The 26810-nt window shown below is 50.4% G+C and overlaps 1 protein-coding gene across 1 annotated transcript in view; it reads right to left on the bottom strand.

The window, feature by feature from the left end:
- The window catches only part of DGKI (diacylglycerol kinase iota), a 270647-nt gene that overhangs the window by 157144 nt on the left and 86693 nt on the right, over positions 1–26810 (bottom strand). Inside the window, 5 exon segments of the mRNA XM_045288847.1 lie at positions 2653–2715; positions 3860–3915; positions 14589–14667; positions 20355–20492; positions 21702–21815. Of these exon segments, the coding sequence (XP_045144782.1) occupies positions 2653–2715; positions 3860–3915; positions 14589–14667; positions 20355–20492; positions 21702–21815 (450 nt within the window).

Genomic DNA, 26810 nt, shown 5'->3' with positions numbered 1-26810 from the left:
GGGAGGGAGGGGAAAAAATGAGGAGCTGATGCCAGGGGCTTAGGTAGAGAGCAGATGTTTTAAGAATGATGAGGGCAATGAATGCACAAATGTACCTTACACAATTGATATATGGATGGATTGTGATGAGTTATATGAGCCCCTAATAAAACGATTTTAAAAAATGAATAAATATTTTTTTAAAAGAAAAGGAATCAAATTCTAGGCATCGGCTTGGCTAGGCTTCCAATATTCCCATCTACGAAGCAAGTATGGCTTTCCCCCATGTATTTCAGGGCTTGGAATGACATTTGTAGATGACTGCTCCAATGAGGGAAATGTGTGGACCCCGTGCATGGATCCACGGTGAAGGCTGCAAGCACGTAAGGCTTCCTCCAAAGAGGAATGTGATGCAGGAACAACCTGCAAAGTCGTCTGGTGCCATTCCAGAGAAGATGGCCACGCGTATTCTTGCACTGAGAGCCAAATTCTTCTTCTTCCTTGTGCTTTCTCTTCCTGGAGAGCATGTCCGTGATGAAAGGAGATCACCTTCCGTGGGCCGAGTCCGTAGCGTTTCTCTGTATGTCATTACAACCCTGGTACGGCCGTTTTCCACCACTGCCCGGCTTCACCCGCACACCTAGGAAGACGTGTGTGGGCACACCGTGGGCCCGGACGTCGACACCTCCAGACAACACAAGAAGAAATCATGGGAGCGAAGCGCGGGGGTTGCCTCGTGGGTTCTTGAGATGGAGGCTTCCTGGGTTCTGACGGAGGCGTTGTGCAAGCCAGGAGCCCTGGTGGCGCAGTGGCTAAAGGGTTAAAGGCTGAAAAGTGAAAGGTCGACGGGTGGAGCCCACCAGCCGCTCCTTGGGGGGGAAAGGTGTGGCAGGCTGGAGACCCCGTGGGGCACTTCCTAATTTGTCCTACAGAGTGGCTGTGGGTTAGTCGCACACACACAGGAGGGCTCACTGACGACTCATCAGAAAGACAGACTGCGCCGCGCAGCAGAGCAGACTGATCTGCCCCGTCTACCCACCTGATCGCTCTCGTTGCCTCACCGCCCCTTTTATTCCGGAAGAAAACATTGGATCAGGATGCTAGTCCTTCTTTGGCTCTTGTTCTCCTTGACTTGTAAAATGCTTGCTTCGGGTGTGCTGCATTGGCTATCGCCCATTGTCTAATCCTCTCTGTCCCCTGCACTGCCCTTAGCTGGGGGTCATAGATGTCTCTCTGTCCTCAATTACAACAGCCAACCAACCAGCTGTGCTTGACCCGCGCGATCCACATGTCTCCGCGCACACCTGGGCCCCGTGGGCTTGTCAACGGCTCGTGGTTTCCAGATGGAGGGGACCAGGCCTTTGCTCCCCAGACCCTCCTGGGTGGATTTCAACTGCCAACCTTTCTGACCAGCAGTCGAGCACGCAATCATGGGTCCCAGTCAGGAGCCACTGCGTTCCTTCAGTCACACAGGCTGATGCTTTCGCTGGTCATGATGAAGGAGCCCTGGTGGAACAGTGGTTGAGCACTCTGCTGCTAACTGAAAGGTCGATGGTTCAAATCCACCAGCTGCTCCATGGGAGAAAAGGGAGGCAGCCTGCTTCCTTGAAGATCGCAACCTTGGAAACCCCATGGGGTGTTCCACGCTGTTAACATCAACTCCACGGTAACAGGCTCGGGGTTTTCCGGGATGATTCAAACATCCTTCTATTCTCCTTCCTTCTTTCCTGCCTGTATCGTTACTCCTTCCTGCCTTCCTTTTCACTTTCCCTCTCAATCATCCATGACAAAATCGTGTGCTCAGTCCTTCTGCTAACGTGGCTATGATAAGGAAACCTTTCACATCTCAAACAAATTAATGATCCGCAATTGTTTTGTGTTTCTCCCAAAGAAAGGCCAACTTTCACCTCCCTGTGACCCCAATCCGTGTGTCTCCAAACCCTGGGCTGGAGTCCCAGGTGGAAGCAGCACAGACACGCCACCGTTGGTGAGAACCCCCAAGCATGGTGGGTTGGCACAAAATGCCGACCCGACTGTTCTATGATGAGGACTCCCCGCCAGCCATGGGACGGAAACATGGCTTTGGGGAGTGCATGTCTATACCTCAAAGGCCCAGCCGACATCACCTCTCTGAGGATGCATGCCCTACCCCAGCCCTTGTTAGCATTACCTTTTGTCCCTTCTGCCACCACAGTACGGGGGCAACAGGGGGACAGTGGCCCGGGCCTCCTTTCTGCGATGTGCCCTGCTCCTCCACTCAGGAGAGTGACGAAGACAAGGCCAGGCCGATGGTAGGTGCTCATAAAGATGGGTTGAATCAACAGCAGGAACTGTCTCTGGTTCTACACAGTTCAAGAAGCCGAACCAAACTCACTGCTGTCATGTCTATCCCCACTCCCAGCAGCCCTATAGGACAGCGGAGACGTGCTCCTCGGGGTTTGCAAGGCTGTGCGTCTTTCCTGAGCAGACGGCCTCGTCTCCCTCCCACATAGCAGCCGGTGGTCTGAACACCCAGCTTTCCACGAGCAGCCCGATGCTCAGCCCACTGCACCTGAGCTCAGTAGTTCCCTAAACATACAAGCTGGTATTGAACGGTTCTTCTTCTTTTCTTACTGCGTGAATAATACAGACTTAGATTCAAATGGAACAAGCAATATACGCATCGGTACTTACGACAACTTTAACGTGTTTGGATAGATCCCTCGAACTCCTCTGTAGGAAATCAGAAAAGGCTGCCTGCATCACAAGGAAACAAAGGAGAAAGAAGAAGAAAGGAAGGAGGAAGAGGAAGAGGAGGAGAGGAAGAGGAAGAAGAAAAACCTTCTTGGTTACATGCTTCTACCAAACCCTTGCTGCCATGGGATGGACAGCTTGCCACGATGCCAAACTGTTCAAAACGAGAAGGCGGGTTCTCCTTTTTCTCCTGACCAAAGGAGGGCGGTGCGTTGGCCAGTACATGGGATACTTTCTCTTGGTTTGCACACTTTCATCAACAAGGGAATGTGAGATCCCAGGAAGAAAGCCAAACACTGGATCACTTCCGGGGCAGATCTGTTTGACCATCTTCCTACTTTCCCTACCTGTGCTTCTGAGCACCTTGCTCCATCAACCTCGCAGCTCCTAATCCAACCCAGCGCCATGGAGTTGATGTTGGTACACAGCAACCCGAAAGAACCCGGTAGAACTGCCCCTGGGCTCCCAAGGCTGTAACTATGGCAATAGAAAGTCTCCTCTTTCTCCCATAGAGCTGTGGTGGATTCAAACTGCTGACCTCATTGTTAGCAGCCCGGCATGCTCCCCCTCAGTGCACCCGATCTTCAAGCCACCCTCCCTTAGCAATCTTTTAGAAGCCTTTTCTTTCCTCCAGTCAGGATGTCCCTGGGGGCAAGGAGGCAAACATATCCTTTGCTCTTCCAATTTCTCATCCAGATGCTCTTGTGCCCCTGCACCTGGGAAAACTATGTTCCCATCAGCAACCTGCACACACGTTTCCAGTCCCCGCCCTTCCTGGCTTCCAAGAGCTCCCGGAGGTGTATTTTTAACTGCGCTCTTGAAATATCCTCTCCTCTCTACAACATGGCAACTCAAGGGCTGACTAGCTCCAAGAGGATGAACACAGGCTCTCCTCCGGACAGCTCACTTCAGAAACGCTCCTGGATTCTTCTCCTGAAGTCCCAACAGTAGGCATTTGCAAAAGCAATCATATCCATGTAAGCATGGAGGAGGCAGTACAGGACCCATGGTGCGCATCATTCTCGCTGACTGGGAATGAGTCTGAAAGGAGAGGCACTTTCTGGTGCACAGGCTGTAACTTCACCAGTAGGAGTGTTTGAGTCACTCGGACAAGAGCAGGAAAGTATAAGGTAGCAGCTGTACTTACCCCCGCATAGAACATTTTATTTCGAAAACGGCTGTTGAACTTTTCTGGATTGGCTTCTGTGGGAGAAGAAAGGAAGACAGTGTTGTAGAGACCTCAGCAACGGTAGCCCTGCCCATGAGCAGCCCTCCTGTCCTCCTGACAGATACCCGAGGTCCCAGAGCTTCTCAACCCGCTCTCCCTCAGCTTCGGCTCAGTTGGGCCAGCGCAATGAAAGCTCAGTCCCCAAAAGGCAGCATGGCCTCAGCAGGGAGCTTGTTAGAAGTGCCAAGGGTGGAGCCCTCTCCTCCAGAACCAAACCAACTGCCGTCGAGTCAGTTCCGACTCACAGATTCCATGGGACAGAGAAGAACTGCTCCATACAGCTTCTGACCCTCAGTCTTTACAGAAACCGGCAGGCTCATCTTTCTTCTGAAGAACGGTTGGTGGGTTTGAACTACTAACCTCGTGATTTGTAGTGAAATACTTTATCCACTGTGTCACTGTGTCCTTGGGCCTGCTGCAGGCCCAAGGAATGAGAATTTCTGGGGGTGGGTGCTCAGGAGCTCGATCTGACAGGCCAACCAGATGACCCTAGCACACAGTCAAGGCTGAGAGGCTCTGGCCTCTAATCAGAACGGAGGGTTGGTGGAGACACAGGGTGGTGTTGGGAAGGGAAGGGTGGGGGGAGTGAGGGGTGGCTAGGTGCTCTGACTTCCACAGGGCATGGCTTCTATGAGCTATGTACGCAGCTTACATGTAACCAAATAGGAGGATCTGCTTGACCATTGGGCAAAATGCTGACAAGTCACCTGCTGTCTCGAGAGTGAGAGGCCTGGAGAAATCCTTTGGTTTAGTTGGTCTCAGATGCAGGTGGCTACCGTGACATCCAGAAACTTTTATCACCACGAAGGCACTCACTGGGAAGTGGTTTCACTGTGACTTTGCTCCCACGCGTTATACGCGTTACAGAACACACACAAGAGCCCACAAGGACCAACAACGGTGATATTGCACACGGATTCTGAAGATTTTAAAATACCTGAAACCAAACACCGAACTCCCTGCCACGGAGTCCATTCCGACTCCTTGCAACCCAGAACTGTCCCTGTGGCTTCTGAAACTGGAGTTGAAAGTCTCCTCTCTCCTCCAAAAAGACGCTGGTGGTTTTGAACTACTGATCTTGTGGTTAGCAGGCCAACCCACAAAATACCTAACTGTGCAGATAGATAGGTGTGGGTAACTAACCCTGAGGGAAATATGACTAGGACAATATTCCCTAACATAACAGAGGGAATCTGGAAAGCTAATATTCCATGGTAGGAAAGCCACCACTTTGGTTAACTTCCAAGTACATGATCCTGCTTTAAATATCACTCCCACAGATTCTCCCCTAACAGATATGCTGCCTTCAAGTGAGCGCATGGTTGATTTTATCCCCCTACAGAAGCAGACATCCTGTTGCTCTCTCTTCCTGCAGTGTCACCCAGCCCCTCTCATCCCTTCCCCCAATGCAGGCATTCAGTTTCCTCACCTGTGACCCTACTGTAGACCCCACCCACGTTGTGACGTATGAAACTACTGAATATGCATGTCTTATGCTACCTATAAATACCTATAAATATCCCAATATAGTAAGGTCTCTCTATCTTCTCCCACCTCCACATGGACCACCGAGAGGGGCTGAGGTGAGCATGCTACCATAAAATGTGTCTGACTCCTTTATTTAATTCTCTCTCCTATCTTTCCTGTCCTCTATGACTGTACTATGGTCTTCATATATCATAGCTATACAATTGTGCCTACTGACCCTTTGGATGTAAGAGGCTGGTTTCCTGTGACAGATTGGTAGGTAAGTAGGTAATTTCATCATGGTTTTCCCTAATAAGGACAATTCCCAAGAATCCACTGTCCATGTCTTTGCTTTCTCCCTTGCTGCACATCCCCCTTGCTGCACATCCCCATCAGCTCATTCTGGGGGCTAGGCTTTCCCGGAGCCATGTCTCACCAGCAAGCTGGCCAATGTGCTAACACTCTCCGTATCCTACCCCTGTTTTTGAACAGCCACGCTCAGCTCTCAGTCACTAGATGAAGAGAAGGCGCAAAGGGTTCACTCCCAAAGACAGGGCCAAACAAAAGCCACCAGACTCTGGAAATCGTTCATCGATTCATCATCGTTCTTTCTGTAGAACGGACCCTGAGCTCCAATTTCATGTGCTTAGTTTCTGTTTCTCAAACTTTTCTGAAACACCCCCTTTAGTCTACCAAGATAAGCACTCGAAGTCCTGGAACAAAGTAATACTGAAGGCAAACGGTGAATGTATTGGACAAATGAGGGGGGCTTCAAAAAGTTCCTGGGGTAAAACAAACCAGGCGTACTGGTCAGATAGAAACTGGTGGAGCCCTAAAGACGATGGCCCTTTGTCACAGGTCTGGAAAGGAACCCACCCCCATGGCCCAGCGTTCAGTCACAGTCTCAGAGACCCGCAGGGGCGGCTCTAGCCTGTCCTGTAGGGTCGCTGTGAGTCAGAGCTGACTCGATGGCGGTGAGTTTGATAAGTGGGTCTATCAGGGGAACATTCACACAGAAAAGGTGCCAACACTCCAGAACTGTCAATCATGTGAGATCAAAAGAGCGGCATTTACGCAAGGGCAGAGTTGTAAAGAGTCGGGAAAGAAGGAATGCAAACAGGAAACAGTGGGAAGAAGTGTGCTGTGTGATGGTTCATGGTGGGGACTGAGGTCAACGAGATGAAATAAAACGTGTTTGACTTGTGGAATGGAAAACCGAAAGCTTCATCCAGAGTTCAGAGGGCAGAGTTCAGAGGAAAATGGAATGAAAGGATAGAGGGATTTTCCCATGAATTTTTTTAAAGGCCCCCAATTAGCACCAGACAAACAGATGATCAAGCTGGTGCTCATCCCTCTGCCTGCTGATCTCCCATTCGGGGCAGCAGGCTTGGCCATTTTCACAATGTGCTCCATCGTCTTGGGACACATTAGGCCGGTGGGTGGTGGGTGTTTAGACCTTTTGTGATGTAGATTTGGCTGGGTACCCGGTTCAGTTATGTTCACTTTTCCCTCCTGATGGAACCACAGGAAAACTAAGAATCATTAGGACTGGGCCATTTATCACAGGTTTATCAGCCTTTTCACGGGCTCTGGCTTTTAAAAACTAAAGCAAAAGCCAGCACCAGCTGAAAACTAAATTACGATGAGAAATGGGAAAATGCTGACCACAGAACATCTTCTGGGCACGGACGCCCACAGCTACTAGCGAATCATACACCAAGGGCTAGCTTTTCAAAAACACATAATTTATGGCCTGGAAAACATTCCCATCTTTATAAGGCTTTCACATAAATCTCGAAGAACTGAATAGTTAATGAAAGAAAAAAATTTTCCTTTTCTTACTTAAAAAATTCAACAACGAAAAAAGCAGTCATTGAGTCAGTTCTGGAAATTTCTCTTTAAGACGAGAATAAAATAGAAAGAAGAAGAAGAACAACAAAAGAAGATGTTGCTGGTTTCATTCAAGTGTTGATGGAAAAAGTCTAAAATCCACCCAGAGGACCCCCAAAAAGAAGCAGCAGCAAATTCATTTCCATCTCGTCCATTCTGACTCATGGAGAGCCCATAGGGCGGATTAGAACGGTTCCTTTGGATTTCTAAGACTCCAAGTCTTTACAGGAGTTGAAAGCCTCTGAGGCGAGCATGCCAACTCATAACCCACTCCACCACCAAGCTCCTTGACAGTCAATGAAATAAATAAGGAGCCCCGGTGAGGTTGTGGCTACGCACTGAGCTGTGATCCACATGGTTGGGAGTTCGAAACCACCAGACGCTCCTCTGGAGAAAGACTGGGCTTTCTACTCTTGTAAACAGTTATAGGCTCGGAAACCCAAAGGCGATCACTGTAAGTCAGCATTGCCTCGATGACAGGGAATTGGAGCTCTCGGTTGGATCGGTGTTTAGCTTTGAACCAAGAGGTGGGAAGTTCACATTCATCCAGAGGCACCTTGAGAGAGAAGGGTTGACAATCGGATTCTGGAAATTCCTCATTGAAAATCCCATGCAACCCCGTTCTCTTGATACACATGGACTGGTCCCAGGTGGGTGTCGACGAGAAAGCTACTGGTACTGGTACTGGTTCAACAGTACAGACCCCGGGGTTTCCTATGCTGTCATGATCATGAAGGCAGATGGGCAGGCCTGTTCTCCATTGGGTGGCTAATGCATTCAAACCTTCGACCTTTTGATTAGCAGCTGAATGCTTGAACGTTGTACCACAGGGGCTCCTGACCTAGGGGAGAAGCAGTTCTACTCCATCATACAAGGCCAGGATGAGTCGTCACTGATTCCATGGCACACAGCAACTACACCACCACCTTCCAAGCAACCAACCCATTCCTTTGAGAAACTAACTGAGACAGCCATTGGGCACCAGAGTATCCGGACACAGAGATGATGCCTTTAGTCCTCATGGAGTTCTAATGCAGGGGGACAGGTCTGCAAACAAGGCAGAGGGGTCTAAGAAGTTACTGGTGTTCATTCTAAATTCTCTGAGTCATGAAACATTCCTTCTGCCTCCAAGCGTGAGGGCCTGTGTGTCTCTGTATTGGACAGAAACTAAATCCTTAATCAAATTTAAATACCGCCTCCTCTAGGATCCTAATTGCATTCCCTTGACCTTGTTGCATAATAAGGTTCAGTTCCCCCAGATAACAGGTAATCACAACAAGACCATGTGGTGCAAGCATCCCATCTCAGGCCAGACGTCTGATGTGCTTAGCGTCATTCATCTCCACAATGTGACCATCCCGTGGATGCAGATGGCAAGACACAGTCGTGGTTAACACAGCTGGAAAACGTGTGACGCGTTTCCTCCACCATGGTCATGATGGAATCACAAGAGTCTTGGGCAACTCTCCAACTACATGGAGTCTAAATGGCTAATAATCCTGTCAGGACACCACAGCCTGTTCCAAATGACAGCACCTCCTGGTGCCCAGGCAGCAACCTCACCGGATGAGCTGCTCAGTCATTTCGAGAAGAGCAAGGAAGTATCACGAATTTCCAGCCAAATGAGGTGTGGCGCGGTTTTGATGAACTCCAGCCTACCGGAGGTCCGCATCAATCCAAAGATGGGACCCTTCACTCCTGGCTGACTTTCCACAGGTAATTCTAGCAGGATTTCCAATGAACTGTCTCAAAGCCAAGTTCACTTGAACTGGCTCCTCTAAAAAAAATATAATACAGGCTGAGACATTAAAGCTCCCATTTGGCCCAGGCCACTGGTTGACCTACTTTTAATTGATGACAAAAACTGTGCCTGCATTTTTTTTTCTCTTTTGAAGATTTTGTCCTGGTAAGATTTGTATGCATTATCATTGTGTGCATTCACATGGATTACTAACTTAAGGTCTGCCTTGTTCTGGGCTAGGACCTAGTGGACCTTCCGCCCTATCTGCACACATTCCCGTGACTCTCTTGAGGCTCTGGCAAAGCACATGGGTGCTCCCAGGAAGGCCCACACAGTGAGTGGTGGGGCTCGAGGGGTGGAGCTGTCCACTGCTGAGTGTCCCTGGCTAGTGGGTGGCCACTCACAATTCAGCAGTGAGAATGTGTAAGTCCCTGTCCTGTTGCAGTGGGTAGATCACGGGGGTGGGGAGAACCCAATCATTCTTCACATGAACATGGTGATCATACGAATGCTGTTCATTCCTTCCGTGTAACTGTGACTTGCTAAGTTTATGGTAGCTTTACCTTCCTATAAACATCACAAATAACAACATGTGTCGTTGTTAGGTGCCATCGAGTCAGTACCGAACTCATAGCAACCCTATGCACAACAGAGAGAAACACTGTCCTGCATCAAAATATAGATCCATTTATGTCTACATAGATGTGTATGTACGTATGTGTATGTCTATATGTGTGTATGTGTATGTTGATGTGTGTGTGTATACGTGTGTTTTAAAAGAATACATAAGTCCACTCTCATGCAAACATGAACTTGGCTCCCTTGGTCTTCTCCAGCTAAGCTCCAGGCTGCTTGACTAACCAGGAAAAGATAGGGAGGTACTCCAAAGGAAGACCAAATAGTATAAAGAAAGAAAAGAAAGATTTCTATTTTTCACAGACAACTATCTATTTTTGTTTAAAATAAAACAGATCAGTGAACAGAAAGAGAGATGCGCACACTAGGGATCTCCGACGAGAGCCGTAGGAAGTGGTGCCAGGGTTTCAGGGACATGCACTTTGCACCTTCTCTCCATCACCTATGTGAACATGGAATCGATTTCTCCCACTCAGCTTACACTCTCCCTTTCAGCTCCTCAGCACCTGGATCTCCTCGAGGATCCCGGCTGGCCTCCGGGCCCACTGCTTACCATTCGACCTCCTACTGCACTGAAACCTTCCACTAAAGCACAGCCATTCCAAGTTCAACGAAGGGTCAGGGTCAACATTTTTTAATCTGTTGTTTTATAAACACACATACAAACATATACATACACAAGTATATGCTATTCCATTCTATAATGAAAATTGAATACAAATAAAAGAAAAAAAACCACATCACTGCTCCAGGAATTAATGGCTGAGTTTGGTCTCTGCCCCTGGTGCCGCCCGCTGGCGCCCGCCCCTCACCCTGATCCTCAGATATTGAGGCTAGACAGAGGTAATTCAGGTAAACCCCGCTTTGCTGCTATGAAAGAGACTCAGAGAGGCCAGCACTGCACAAGGAAATGTGTCACTTTTCATCCCCAGCCTGACTTTCAGATAAATCCGACGGCACGGCAGCCCACTAGAGGAAGCTCCGTGTTGGCCACTCAGTTGGTTCAGCTTCTTTGCATGCCAGGACACCCATTGGGGGTGGGCGGATCCCAAGAACTAGCAATTACTGGGTTATTCAATAAGTAGCATTAAGAAATCTGGGGAGAGACAGATGAGGCATTCTACTTCCATAAAAATGTCCAGTCTTGGAAATCCACATGGGCAACTCTCCCCTGCCCTCTGGGGGCTCCACGAGCCAGAGTAAAGGTGACGGCAGTGAATTTGTCTTTTACATTGGATGAAGACATTCAGAGATTTTATTACGGATTGAGATCTAGCTTTTTCTGAGAAATATGGTGGCGGGAGAGAGGGGGGATCTTCACCATGTCCTTACATAAAGGAAGGGCAACAAATTATAAACACTGGCCCAAATATAGGCCCCTGGGAATACAGTCTCCAAGGACTGTCTGTTTGGGGTAGGGGTGTTTCTGATTTAGAACATTCCAGGTCTTGTTTGTTATAAGTCACCTATTCTGCTGTGTTCCGGCTGATTAGAGAGAGACAGAGAGACAGGGAGAGAGCCCTGTCCTCAAGCATCTGACACAAACCTGCCCTCTACACAGCCTGAGCCCTCACAGCCCCGTGAAGTCAAGTCATCAGAGAGGGTCAGCCCTGCTGGGGTCCGCCAGGGGCGCCAGAGCTGTCCTTCCTGTGTGATTTTACTTTATAGCCTCAGCCTGAGATGGTCACTCAACTCCACCCGGCCATCTCAGTATCGAGTCCGCATCGTCATTAGAATCTGGACACCTGAGTCCTAGTTTCCAGCATGCTGCCTTTCAACTTCCACAAAATGAAACCAAGCTCTCAGAAAACCTGAAAGGACACAGTTATGACGTTATGTCACAAACGGCTTCATAATCTCTACCCAAGCGCCATTTGGGGGTTTATATGTCATCTTCACCCCAAAACAATACTAGCGTGTAGAAGATTTACACACACACACATTTTTTTTTAACTGGAGTCCTGGTAGCACAGTGATTTACACATTGGGCTGCTAAGCCCAATGTCAGCAGTTCGATACCATCAGACACCCCTTGGGAGCAAGACGAGGCTCTCTACTCCTGTAGCGTTACAGAGCTACAGGCTCGGACGCCCACAGGGGCAGCGCTCCTCTGTCTTTTCGGGTCACTGTGATTCAGAATGGACTCAATGGCAGTGAACTTATGATTTAGATTCTTTCAGGTTTCTATGACCCTAGAGGAAGTCATATCCACAGACAACGCATTGTTGTTGTCATTGCCTCCTCTGTCAGTGGTCACCTCTGTCCTCTGCCAATCTTGTATAGAACAGAGCAAGTGTAGCCCAGCCCGGAGCCACCTGCATCCTCCTCGGTGCGTTTGAGCTCACTCTTGAAGCCAGTGCGGAGACAACCCAGCTCATGAAGGGTTTCATGATGGCCCTTTCTAGTGATCAGTGTCACACACACACACACACACACACACACACACACACACACACACACACACACACGGAAAGTCAAAAAGAATTGCTACTAGGAGTCAAGTCCATACACGAATGGATTTATTCTAAATAAAATGCGTTTAAGCATGTCTCTTGAAAATGAACGGATGACTGCAAACAAGTTCTCTCGGGAATATACTTGTCTTAAGTCTCATTAGGGTGTCCTAAAAAAGAAGAAGAGGAAAGAAGAGAGAAAAGGTCCAATCTAAACAGTGGTTGCTAGGGGGCTATGCCGAATCTGTTACTTTCAACGCGATCCAAACCTCAGAGAGTTATGGGGGCTGTTCTGGGGCTCCCGACGGGATCAGCTGGGTATAATTTTCTCGAAAGGCACAGGACGGTCCGGAGCGGTCCTGGTCAAGATCCCTAAGAGAACTGGCCACCTGTCTACCAGGCTGTCAGAATGCAAAGGAGGAGGGCCCTCGGCAGCGTGGGAACCACTGTGAGGTTGGCACCGCAGGACAGGCGCTGTTTCCTTCTGTTGTCCCTGCGGTTGGAAGTGACTCGTGCCACCTACCACCACCACCACCAACAACAACAACAACAAAACCAAGACTGAACTGGTCAGGGGGGGAAAGCTAGGAAAGCTGCACCCAGGGATTTTCTCCATTACCACAGCACATCTGCCCCTTCTTCGAGGGTGGCCAGGTCTCTCCTTTGGGAATGTCCTTGAGAAACCTTGCCCAGTGCCCCCTCCAGCCCTGACCTTGCCCCTTCAGACTTTTTTCTGTTCCTCAAAGGGCATTGAGAGGGAACATGATTGGTGTCCCCAGGGGATGCCAAAGCCGCGGTCCTGACACAGTAGCCCTGGGAGGTGCACAGACCTCTGTGGAGAAGCCTCAGAGACATGCAAACGCCGCCTTCAGAAAGGTGTTGGGAAACAAGAGCTGCACATTTTATATCTCCTAATGAAATGAAGTGTCTGATTTTAGAGCCATTGTTTTCAAGTTACCCTGAGACACAGCCTTTTCCAGCACCTGGTCATTAGGTTTATAGAGAGATACTAGAGATGCACAGACACAAATACCTACACACATAAAAAAATTTTTTTTTTACATCTCTAAACTCATTACCACTGAGCTGATTTCAACTCACAGCCCCTCTGGAACTGCTGCACTTGATGGAAGGAAGCAGGCTGCCTTGCCTCGTCTTTCTCTCATGGGGTGGCTAGTGTGTTTGAACTGCCATCCTTCTGCTGAGCAGCTTGATCTTTACCCTCTTTACCACCAGGACCCCTTCACATATGCAGGGGCTTCAAAAAATTCATGGGAATTAAAGGCCCTGTGTGTGGGTGTGTGCACAGTTATAACTATATTAATATAAACTCATGTTACGTGTGGTTATACATATCACGGTGCATATATATATGTATATATATATGATAACTATATATAACTATCTGTAGTTATACTAGTAAAACAGTTAAATACAAAGTTGATGATCTGAAATAAAATTTGCATTAGAAAGTGGTTAATGAAAAAGTGAGAAAGAGATGGAGACGATGGGTGTGTGGATGGGTGGGCGGGGAGGTGGGTGGGTGGGTGGATGGATTGAGAGAGGGAGAGGGAGAGAGATTAGAGCTACAACGTGATCAGTCGCAATCCCAGAAGGTCTCGGCTCTAAGTCATGGAAGAAACTTTTGAAGGAGGTACTAGAGAGCTGGTGGTTCTTTCAACCTATCTCTCGATCAAAAATCGTCCTGTTTCCTTATTTTTGACTCCATCTCGTTTGGGTCCTGAACATGGCAGTAAGCCCTGTGCACACCTCTACCTGGTCCAGAGAAGAAGCCCAGAACCTTCCAATCCTGTTCGAGTCATAGCTACATTCTCTTTCCACACACAACCCTAAGTTGTCTCTTTGATGCCCTTTATTGGTTTCCGACCAGATTCCAGTAGCTCTGGTTATGAAATGTGGGGGCGCTATTAGCATCCTATCATCCCTGGGTGGAATGCAGGCCTAGCTCAGTGGGTGCTCAGCAGGGGAGCAGACTGGAGGTGCAAGGCCCCCCAGAGGGGGGCACCTCAGGAGAGAGGCTTGGGAACCTATTTCTGGAAAAGCAGTAACTGAAAACATTGGTGGGAACACCGTTCTTCTGACACCTCATGAACCAGGATCAACCGGACATCACCAGGTTAGCATCCTGGCGATGTCACTTCTCAGTGGCCGGTCAACTCCCAAGTTTGCCACCTTTGTGGTCTAGACCTTCAAGTGGAGCCACCTTGAGCCTAGCAGTCCTCCCAGTCCCACCCTTGACCCTCTCTGAGGCCCTAACGGGCAAGACTCGGGCCCCTGGACTGGAAGCTTGCCACACCTAACTTGAGGGGTCCTCAGTAGGGGACATGAGACAACACGGAACACATGGATACATGTAAGCAAAATGCACACGTAAGGGAACATGCAAAACACCTGCTGGAAACTTCCTCCCCGAGAGATGGAAATGGGGCGCGGTCCTCACCTCGGGATTCGTGGAACTCCAGCGTGACGTGGGCATCGAATCCGAGGCTGAAGTAGTTGTTGAACACATTCAGTGGGAGCTGCAACGAGAAGCAGAGGGGGAGGGGGAATGTGCCTCCCCGGGCAGGACAGGAAGGAACATCAAGGTGGCCTTGGGGGGCAGTCAGCCCTGGGCTGGTGCCCAGTAACCCTAACTCCCAAGTGAATTGTCGAGAAGGCTCCAGGCAATCAGCACTCCCAAGGTATAAGAAACGGTGCTGGTGCCCTTGCCATAGACTGTCGCCACAGTACCTGCCACGCCGGACAGAAGGTTCTGGAGGCAGATGTGGGAGAACACACAGCGAGGAGCTGGTCTAATGGAGGTATGCTGAGGACGCCCTCCCTTAGAGAACTTAAGAGTACTGGGCAGATGACCACTGCAACCTGCAATACCTGACACCTAATGCATTGACTCTTTACTTACTTCCAAAAAGGCGTCCCTGGCTGGTAGGAACGATCACTGGGCTCAGCTGATAACCCAAAGACATGAGGCTTGAGCCCGCCCAATGAGGCCACTCAAAACACTCAAGACCTACCTCTGAAAAAACAAACCAAAACTCACAGCCATCGACTCCATTCTGACTCACAGGGTCCCTATAAAACAGGGGGCTTCAAAAAGTGTTTAACTCCTTGTGGAAGTAGAAAGCCTCCTCATTGTCCAGAGGAGTGGCTGGTGGTTCCAAACTGCTGACCTTGTGCTTAGCAGCCCAGCTGGTAACCCCTAAATGCCCCTGGGATCCTGTCATGGGAGGCCCTAAGAAGCACAGCTCCACTCCCAGCCCATGGAGGCAACATGGTGGCCAGTGGTTTGGTTTGGGTTTGGGGTTTTCCAAACAAACTGAAAAAAACTCATTGCCATTGAGCAGATGCCAACTCATCATGACCCTCTTGGGCAGGGCAGAACTGTCCCTGTGGGGTTCTGAGATGCTAACTCTTTACCGAAGTAGAAGGAAAAATACCTGTCTTTGTATTTTCCAAAGATAGGTTTGTTTGTTTTTAACAAAAGTCAATGAAAGTTGTTCGGCTATTTTTGACCCAGAAAGAGAAAAAAAAAGAGATGAGTGTGTGTGAGAGTGTGTGTGAATGTGTATGTGATTTCACATCCACTTGGATTTTTATGCAAGTGAAGGGTTGGGGTTACCTGTCAATCAGGTCACAGCCTGATGGTGCCTCCTTCAGGGGGTGGCCTTTGCTATAAATGGCAGTGAGCATTTCTCCTTCCTCTCTCTGCCCTGTCGCCCCCCTGCTAGCTGGGACTCTGCCCGCCTCCAGTGGCGGCCCCATGTGGGCCACCCGACCCCAGAGCTGTCAACACCTTGCCACTGCTTCCACCGACCTGGGATCCACGTGACTCTGCACCCCCAGCTGTGACCTCCCTGCTTCCCACTCCACCCTTGTGCGTCATCAGCCTGCAGCCTCATGAGTCAGAAGAGGGCTCCGGTAGCATCAGAGCTACGGGCTTGAGTTGGACGGGACTGGGGTGCCTTCTTGGTTGAAGGTTACTTCTTGGTACTAAGCTCTATCTAACACACAGATGAGGGTCACTGGGTGTGTTTCTGTAGACCACCCAGCTTCAGTATTGTGAGCTCCTCATTCAGCTTCTCACACCAGGTACATGAGCCTTAACTTCGCTCCCCCAGGGTGCTCTGCGGTTCCTGTCTGCAACTGCTTTAGAGGAAACTCTAGGAACATCCCTAAAACCCCGCACCTCAAACTGCAAAGGTCATGTGAGGCTAAGGTTCCCCCATTCAATGTCACGGGTGGGAAGGCACAGGACACGGGCTGTTCCCAGCCCCCGTTTATGTTTAATGTGTAAGCAATACAAACAAACAAAGAGGGGTCATTTTCCCCAGCATGGATGACGTTTCTGGAAAATTACCAGGTTGGTCCCCGTCAGGGAAGTGCCTCAATCTGACGAGAAGTGAGTGTTTTCCCTCAAGAATCCCAAAGTAAGTTCTCCCCGTTTCCTGTGTCCTTGGATGAGGGAGATTTTATATTTGGCTTCCGTGAGAAGGCTGTCCCATTCAGAGACAAAAAAGCCGAGGGAAAGGGGGAAGGGAAGAGAGGGAGAGAAAGACAGAGAGGCTGGGCACGTGGAAAGGAAGACTGGGGACAGACACAGTGTCTAAGGGGCAGTGGGGACCAGCCAGCTGCGAAGCCCCTGTGAGCAGGGCCTGGGAGGAGTCTGGGGCCCGAGCAGCCCTCTGAGATGGTTACAACCCGAGAGCGGGGAGAGAAAGGAAGCCCAGAAACACGGCCAAATCCATGTCTAAGGCTGCTGACTCCTCCACAGAGATCACACAGTCGGTCCCCACGCTCCATGGGAATCCTGGTCCCAAGGGAGGAAGGCATGGGCTGGACCAAACCAAACCAAACGCACTGTCACCAACTGAGTCGATTCTGACTCCAGTGCGTTTCCGAGACTGCCACCCTTTACGGGAGTGGACAGCCTCCTCTTTCTCCTGTGGACTGCTGGTGGTTTCAAACTGCTGGCCTGAGGCCGGCAGCCCAACAGAGCAGGGCTATGTCTATCTCTCATCTATGTCCAGCCTTCTGACAACAACTCTGATCCAAGCCTGATAACTAAAGGGAGCCGTCTGGTCACTACCCCTGAAATGATAGCCCAGTTTAGCCTATTATTAAGTTATCACCCACATTTTCCAAATAGGGATTTCTACTGGGGGCCAAACCATTACGTGTAGTGTGAAAAGAGCCTTAGTGTTCCCACGCAGTATTTCAATCACCTCATATGCATGTGCACGTCGGACACCGAATAAGAAAAATCGAAGAAGAATCGCTGCGTCTGAATGAGGCTGTTGGCAAGTACCACGGACAGCAGCGGAACAAACAAATCTGTCTTGGAAGAAGTATACAGCCAAAATGCTCCCGAGAAGGAAGGGTGGCAAGACTTCCTCTCGTGTCCTTTGGGCATATGTCAGGAGAGCCAGGGCCTGGAGAAGGACATCGTGTTTGGAAACTTAGAGGGGCAGCAAAAAAAGAAAGACTCTCCAGGAGATGATGGACCCGGTGGCTGCAGCGTGGCAGTGGCCGTGAGGACGGCGCAGGGCGGGCAGGGTTTCCGTCTGTCCAGAGGGTCGCTGTGAATTGGAACCAACGTGACCGCACCTACCACCGCCACCTACTCCCCTTTCATCCTCGGCTATGTTTCATATGCAAGACGGCCGGGCAAACGGGGCACAGCCTGCTGGTCAAACCTTAAAACCAACCCCACTGCTGTTGAGCCCATTCCAACTCAGGAGGAGCCCTCCAGGGCAGAGAACTGCTCCACGGGGTCCCCGAGCCTGTGATTCTTTGCAGGAGCAGAGACAGTCTCTTCTTTCTCCCTCCGAGGGCCTGGTGGGTTTGAACTTGCCATTCTCAACCCATACTGCTTTGGCTCCATTTCGAAGCACATTAACCTCACAGACACGAGTCGAGTAGGACTCACAGAGACGGCACAGGGCAGGGCAGAACTGTGCCTGTGGATTTCTGAAACTCTAACTCTTCATGGAAGGAGGCAGCCTCTTCGTTCTCCCGTGGAACTGGCTGATGGTTTTGAACGGCTGACCTTGTGGTTAGCATAACCACTGTGCCAGCAGGGCACCTATGAATTCAAGGCAAGCTGAGCCAGTGGGATAACCCTGTGGCCTTGTGGATGGCTGGGTCATGATGTAGGAGGGGGAAAGCCAGGGAGAAAAGCCACAATCTGTTCTGACCGACTTCGTCCAAACAGGGAGCTGGAGGAAGGCAGGACCTAGGTGCTGAAGGACCTGTGGGCAGGGGGATGGTTTAAGGTGGCTTTAGTCTCTGTCCAGGGTAAACCCCCTGCTGTGGCACCAGGGGACAGCTGAGTGGCCACTAAGCCTTCGGAAGGTCACACTGTGCGTTCCTGGGATGCCCAGGAGAGGCAGAGTACCCAAACCCCAAGATGCTCAGCAAAGAGCCAGGTGCTCCAATGACATCAGAGACTGTCCAGGTGAGGTAACTGAAAATCTCTTGCCATGACAACTGCAGAAGGGTTCCCAGAGGGCACAGCAGAGGCAGCTTCCAGAGAGGGATGGAACCAGGCTCCCCTCTTGCCAGAGGCGCTCAGACCAAACAGGGCAAAGTTCAGGTATAAGAAACCAGGTTAATCAGACTTGTCCACAGACGGCCTCCTGGGAAGTGGGCCGAGCCACCCCTGACTGTTGGAGATCCATCACTATCCTGTTCTGTAAAAGCGATGCTTAACAGACGGCTCAGTATCCACGCCAGGCCTGGGTCTCTTCTGTCTCTGCCTGAGTTGTCCCAGAGAAACGTCTGTGTCACCAGGAGGTCCTGAGCATGATGACCCATGAACTCCCAGCTTCAGTCTGAGGCCTGGTGAATGAATATAGCAGGCATGCTGCTTCCATGCATGGTCCTGGGCCTGAACACCTCGCTCACCCAATCTGAACCTGGCCCCGGGCCCTGCAAGCTGCATTTTTGCAGGCACACGTGGAGAGTCTAATGCATTCATTTTCAGATGCTGCCATAGAAGCGGAGTCCTTGGTGGTAAAGTGGTTCTGAGCTGAGCTTCTGATCGCAAAGTCAGCAGTTCGAAACCATCAGCTGCTTCTCTGGTGGAAGATGGGGCTTTCTACTCCAGTAAAGTGCTACCATCTCAGAAACTCACCGGGGCAGTTCTACCCTGTCCTGGAGATGCCACGTGAGTCAGCATGGACTCAAGGACAGTCAGAGAGGAAATGTGGGAAAGAGCTCAGCAGCCAACCAAATGCATCTGACATTGAGACTAGGGCTCAGGACCCGGCGTTCAATTCTAGCCCTGCGTTGGCGTGTCGGCAATGATACCCTGGTGCATTTGGGGTGGGAATAAAAGCTCCGCTGTTGGAGGAAAAGGGGATCCAAGTCAGAACGTTAACTTCAGCATCACTATGTCCCAGTCAAGGGGCGGCAAAACTAGGTGAATCCAGAGCAAAACCAAAACACCAGAGTCCATGCTGATGCACAGTGACCCTATGGGATAGGGTAGAGCTGCCCCTGCGGGATTCTGAGGTTGGAACTCTTTAGGGGAGTAGAAAGTCCCATCTTTCTCCCACAGGCCAGCTGATAGTTTCAAACTGCTAACCTTGTGGTTAGCAGCTCAACGCATAACCCATTACGCCACCAGGGTTCCTTGGCCTAGTGAGTGAGACACGCTCAAAGTGCTTCCTAAAGTCATGGGCCTTTGAGAATCAGACTGGAAGCCTGCAGAGGCCGACTTCCTACTAAAAGGCCCTGTGGCTAACACTTCAGAACATCCTTGTTTTGGGTGGGTTTATCCCCGCCTCTTCTTTGCCCTAAAGTTGGAAGGTCCAAAAATGGAGGCAGCCTTTTCTAGCATAGGGGTGGGGGATTGAGGGCACTCCCTGAATTCTGAAGGCCAGGAGCAAACCTAGGGCTCGTCATTGTGTGGTGTAAGAAAGGAATGTCCTTGACTGATGACTTACAGGCTGCCAGTTCAAGTCCCCCCAGAGGCACCTAAGAAGAGAAACCCGGTGGCCTACTTCCGAAAGGTCTGCCATGAGTCAGAAGTGACCCCTGAACAACTGATTTTAGGGGGCACTGTTTGGATTTGGTTTGGTTTTTGGTGAATTAAATGTGTGGCTCTCAGTCGTAAACGCAAATACTTTACCCCACTGTCCCAGAGGGGCGGCTGGCACACAAACGTCCCTCTGGGAAGCCGAAGCCGAAGGGAGAACCGTCTAACCTTACACACGCCGTCCTCGAGTTCCTCCGGAGGCAGGTCGGGGTTCCTCTCCACGTGGAGGTTCCAGCGGTCCAGCTGGACAATCGTCCCATCTTCCACTTGGCACAAGATCTTGGACACAGGCTCATCCGTGTAGCCCTAAGGAGGCAGAGAACACAGTCGTTAGTGTCCACAGTCGTTAGTGTCCAGACAGCCGCAGCAGCGGCTAGAAACCCAAACCATGTTGAGCAGGGAAGGGCCCTTCCCCAACAGACCCCTCTGCTTGTTCCGCAGCTCGCAAAGCTACATTTGCCTCGAGTGGCTGAGAATTGAAGACAAGCCCAGGAAGGCTCCCTGGTTTGACCAATGGGTACTGGTGGGCACTAGGGGCCGGGCTGGATGGTAAAACCCAGACTCTCTGAGCTTCTCACAGAGACTGTCCAGCGGGCCACGGGCAAGTGTGCACAGAAAGGGAGGGCCGGGAACTGATGGATCTGACAGACAACTTGCTTCTGCTAACCCTCCAGCTGGCCACCTCGCCCTCGCCTGAGGCAGGATGCTGCAGCCTCCACGGCCAGGCCGGGCCAGGTGGAGGTGGAGCCTGGCCTGGCGTACTCCTCAAGGACTCATTCCTGACCGCAGGTGAAATGCCAGTGCATGGTTGATTTGGAGGTGAAGAGATCACCCATAACGAGCGAGCCACGTCATGCACACGATGTGTGATTCATACCTTCCCTGCCCGCTTGGCAAAAAAAAAAAAAGGCCTGTGGGAAATTAACTCCCACACAGGCCAGATTCGTATGTGTCCCCATTCCAAGGATCATTGTCATAGGCCATGGTCTCCCAGGAGCAGGTGGAATACCAGAGAGGCTGCGGCTCCCACCACTGGCCCATCTTAGAGCTGGTAAAAGCACACGTAACCTTAACATGCCTGCCTTGTGACGGGGAGCTATTTCCTACAGAATGGCCTGCAGTGGGAAGCATGGCGGGATGGATGAGATAAAGCCTTGGAAAATACTGTCTGGGATGACAAGGATCAGAAAAACAAGATGCTCAAAAAATTTTTTTAAGCCAAAGCCCACCCAAAGGAAGGGGTGAAAATCTGAACCAGGTAAGTTGCTTGGCGAGAGCCTGGGCACAACCCCCGGTGGCCAGACGGCTCCTGTCTTTGTACACAGCTCGAAAATTCCAGCTGCCACCATCCTTCTCTCCTGCTAATTGCTGCCTCCCCTCCCGCCGACGGCAGGCCTCCACTTGAAGAAGCTGCCAGAGGAAGTTGGGTCCATGAGCTCTCTGACTCCCGGTTCTGATTTGCCCCCCTTGGCTCCCACACGTGGGTATGTGGACAGCCTGCGGTGACGTTCTTACCCCACCCCAGTTGAGCGTCCGAGCCAGGTCGTTCCCGGTCCCCAGAGGAAGGACCCCAACAGGTGGCTGGGGACTCAGCTGCAGTTCATCCAGGATGGACAGGATCCAGCCCACCTACAGACAATGTCGGGGGACCAGAAGAGAGAAAAGAAAGGTAAGGCGATGATGGAGAAGGCAGCTTGGAAGGAGGCACCTTCAGGGATGGTTTCTGCTTCTGCTTAGAACACGTGTGTTGGAGCACAATGGCTGGGGCACAGAAAGCCCACACGTCACGCAGTTCCAGAACAGGTGCCCCCCGAAAAGGTGGGTCCTGTGCATGTGTACCCCCCACAAGCAAAACTGGGCCCACACATCGGCATGCCACATGGTTGCTGAAGGCCAGCAAGTCAGTAATGGCTCGCAGTGACCCTAGAGGAGAGAGGAGAAGGGAGCCACTGGGGGGTTCTAACCCTCCACCTTTTGGTTTGCAGCTGAGTGCTTAACCACTGTGTCACCAGGGCTCCTTAGGTTTAACTGGTGCTCTACTCTGAAAGGAAGGCGCATTTGAGAGGTCAGAGGGTGATGTAGCATTGCACACCAGAGGGAACTGGGGTGGTTACATTTCATGTCCACTTGAAGATATAAAAAAATGTAGGGGTGGTGTTCAACCTGGCAATCGGGTCACAGCCTGATGGTGCCTCCTTGTGGGCATGGCCTTCTCATGAGGGTGCTGGGAACCTCCCCTTCTCTCTCCGTACCCTCAACTTCCTGCTGGCAAGTTACTCTGGGGCCTGCCAGAGCCCTGGAGATGCACCCACTACCATCAGACCCACACAACTTTGCACCCACCGGTCTAGGGTCTCCCTACATTGTGCATCATGCATGTGGCTGCATGCGTCCGAAGTGGGACTGATGGACTAGTTTTGGACTTATGGACCGGAGTTGAACTGGGTTGGGATGTGAGATAGTTTATTGTGCCAGCCTGGCTGATAAACGCAGGTGGGATTGACTGAGGGGCGGAGAGATGGATGGCTTGGTGAGCCTTGCCTTTCTTGTCTCTCGCTCTGTGATCATTGGACCAGCTGCCTTGCTTGTTCTGTGCCTCAATTTAAAGGCTACACTGTCTGTGGGACGCCTAGCCTGTGGACTGTGTTGCTGTAAGTTGAGGTCCCTTTAAGAGATCGCTGGTGCTGGGGACTGGCGGTTGGTGACCTGCCTTGTGATTGGCTGCTGTGCTGACATAGCCTAGCTCTCTCTACAAATAGAGGAAGACCTGGCAGCAGACTAGACTTGAAGGACTGCTAGTCTCTCACAATTCTCTCTCACGGACGTGAGTTGCACTGAGCCATTTGTAGTGCTTTCTAATTTAACTGTTTATTTCTTGTATTGTATATTTATCTGTATATGATTTAACAGTTCATTTCTCGTTATATATCTAATTATCTTTATAAATAAATATATTATATTATCAGGAATTTGGTTTTATCTCTCTAGAGAACCCTGTCTAACACAGGATGTTTTCCTGATATAGTTACTTCTTGATATAAAGTTCTTTCTTAGACATAGATGAGTGTCACTGGATTTGTTACTCTAGTCAGCCCGGCCTAACACAGGAACTAAGGATCAGAATGAACCTCAAGTCTGACTGGTCCCCACTGGGTAACCCTGATGAGATGATTCCCCCTCACTGAGACTCATTTTCCTGATGTGTAAGTAGCACAGTAATAACACCTCCCTCATTGGTTGTTTGTAGATCACACTAAAATACAAAAGACCCTTACATACCACGGTGCATGACCCCCAGTGGCACTCTCTAAATGGCTACCCTCTCTAGCTTGGCCTTGGCAATTAGTGGTGTTTTCCCTACTATCCCCGCCTTCCCCTTAATGAAATGCTATGGAAACATAATTATGGATGGACCTAGTACTTAGGGTAAGTTTAGGAAGAAAATAGATACTTATGCTCTGGAATCATAACCCTGCTTCATCTTTTTTTCCCCCTAAGATAAAGAATATGTATGAGCTTAGTCATAGTAGGACTGTTTAGAAAAATTATACCACATTTGGAAATAGCAGCAAGAAACCTTTCTGTCCCTACAAAGTTCTCCTAGAATAGGGAGGGCACAGCTCTGCCCAGGGACTCTTGTCACTGCAGATTAACCCATACAGCATTGTCTTCAAGAAACGCAGATGTTCAAAGGAGAAGACAGTCTTAAGGGCGAGGGTTCTAGTCCTCGACAAGGCGCCTACTGATACATCTCAAATGCAGAATGTGCCCCGCAGTCTGGGTTTGCAATCTCCCGCTCCCACAATTCTCTGATAGATCAACGAGGTCACCGTGCTGGCGGGTGCCCGCTGCTGCTTCTTTCTTGTGGAGGATACGAGTGTAACAGACCTTTAGAAAATTCACCAACTTCACATGGAGAGACAAGCAATGTCATGACTCTCACCGGGTCCAACCATTGCCAGGAGATATCCCACTTCTTCTTCCATCACCCATAACGGGAGCTCAGTGTCCCCTGAACAGTGAGTGCCCTTCGTGCCCTCCTTCCTGCCTGCCAGGGCTGCTTGTGAGGTGCCAGTGAGCTGGTTCCAACTCATAGCAACCCTGTGTACAACAGAGGAAACACTCCCTGGCCCTGCGCCATCCTCACAGCGGTTCTCCTGTTTGAGCCCATCGACGCGGCCACTGTGTCCATCCACCTGTCGAAGGTCTGCCTCTTTTGGCTGCCCTGCTACTTTACCGAGCATGATGGCCTTCTCCAGGGACTGGTCTCTCCTGACTCCGCGTCCAAAGTAGGTGAGATGAAGTCTCGCCTTGCTGGCCTCTGAGGAGCCCTTATTCGTTCTTCAGGCAGTTCTTGGTACTTCTGGTCTTCTTCGGCAGCACCATAATTCCAATGCATCAATTCTTCCTCCAGCTTCCTTGTGCAATGTTCAGCTTCCACACGCTGACGAGGTGACTGAAAATGCCATGGCCGGGGTCAGGTGCATCTTGGTCCTCAAAGTAACACTCCTGCTTTCAACATCTTAACGAGGTCTTGTGCGGCAGGTCCACGCAATGCGAGGTCCACTGCACGTGTGGTGACCAGTGGTGCTCACGAATGACTTTTGGTCTCTAAACACTTGCCTATTCTAGGCGTCTCATATGTGAGATCAAATAAGACTTATTACATCCAGCACAGTGTCTTCAAGGTTCACCCAGTTTGTAGCATACATTTCAAAAACCTCCCCCAAACCATGGTGGCTGAGTCAATTCCAGCCTGTGACAACCCCACAGGACAGAGTAGATGTGCTCTGCAGGAATTCAAAGGCCATAGCCGTCATGGAAGCAGACTACCACAACTTTCTCCTGGTAGCATGGATCAGAGCTTCCACATTTAGTTTACAATTCCTTCTACAGTAAGATGCCCTGAAGTCCCTGAGTTGGGCCCAGGTAGGCACTCAACTACCAGCTGAAAGGCTGCTGGTTTGAATCAGTCAGAAGGCAGGTCTGGCGATCGGGATTTGCATCTCCTAAAAGTATGTGTCCACCTGGCTAGGATATGATTCCCAGCAGTGCATGGCTGCCCCTTGTTTGGGGATCCGATGTAATTACCCTCCATTTTGTGGTGTGTTATAAAGGACCTCGAGGTATGAATGAGCCAGGACTCAGCTACCCTGATGAGAATTAGGGTGTGTTTGTTGGGTAAATGAGACAGGTTAGGGTGGGTATGCCTCACCCCTACACAAGTCACAGCCATGGTTGACATAAAGGGAATGTCCCTGAGGTGTGACCCACGGCGCCTTCTCTCTTCTAAGAGACATAAAGAGAGATAACCCAGTAGAGAAGGGGGGGGGGCCTCAGCATCACCAAGGAAGTCGATCCAGGGACGGACCCAGGGGCCTTGTGATGAGAACCTCCTAGACACAGGGGAGGATGGATGCCAGGACACGAGCAGCTCTCCATGATAATGCTGTCACACAGATGTTGACAGGAGACGAGGACCTTCCCCAGGAGCTGAGAGAGAGAGAAAGCGTTCCCCTAGAGCTGGCACCCTGATCTCAGACTCCCAGCCTCCTCAATGATGAAAGAATAAGTCCCTGCTTGGGACAGCAAACACGTGTGGTGTCTCTGTGACTGCGACACTCAAGAACTAACACAGGAGCTCACAACAAAACAGGAATAAATGCCACCAAGGACGCGACAGACTTGCATCCTGATGCCTGTCTAACGTGGCTGACAAATGGAAGAAGCCCGACATCAAGAACGGACTGTTCTGTCCCCGTGGACTAGAAGACGGAGTTCATTCTGTACAGTGGTGTGAGAGCTGCATTTTAAAAAAACGTTTTGGAAACTTAAGCCTTGAGCAATCATTGACTCAGCAGGACTGCCTGTGAAGTGCAGAAAGAACCAAACCCAACGGTCATTGAGTCTACAGGGGCCCGACAGGACCAAGTAGAAGTGTTCCTGTGGGTGACCCAGATTGTATACTCCTTTACCAGACTCGGAAGCCTCATCGTTCTCCCTGGGAACAGCTAGGGTGCAGTCTAATGCATCATACTCTATTCCACTGGGGCTCCCGTATAACCAAGCAGTTGAGAAAAACAAAGGAGTGGAGAGAAGATAGGCTAGAAGGGGCAGACCATTCCCCCTTGAGAGGTTGACCATCATGCAATGGGCAGGTTCTGTGTATGAGGCCCTGCACATGGGGCTTTAATCGGTGGTCTCATTACACTACAAAATGACTCTACGCCATCAATAGAATGTCCAACTGCACTTTACCGATGAGGAAACGAGGTTCAGGGATCTGCTCAGCATCCCATCACCTGTGGGTTGAGCTGAGGTGCATGGTTGAGTCTGTCTGATCCCAAACAACCAGAGAGCAAGCCATCAGGGAAGCTGGCTTACATGGCGAAGGCTTCCCAGCGACCGGAGATACGCAGATGACACAACCTTGCTTGCCGAGTGTGCGGAGGATTCGAAGCCCTTGCTTGGATGATGTGGAAGGAAATCTATTTTGACAACCCAGACAGAGAGGGGCCACGGAGGCCTTCTCGCTCAGACTTCCAGGAGGCACGTCTTCCTTCCCGCAGATTCATGTGGGAAAGCGTCGTCTCGTGTCTCCCCTTGTTTGGTAGCGATCAGGAA

The sequence above is a fragment of the Echinops telfairi genome, unplaced genomic scaffold (assembly GCF_000313985.2).
Source record: "Echinops telfairi isolate 266 unplaced genomic scaffold, ASM31398v2 ScPeMD7_23;HRSCAF=83, whole genome shotgun sequence".
Lineage (NCBI taxonomy): Eukaryota > Metazoa > Chordata > Mammalia > Afrosoricida > Tenrecidae > Echinops > Echinops telfairi.
Note: the sequence above shows the minus strand (reverse complement) of the source record. Positions and strands in the feature narration are given on the sequence as shown.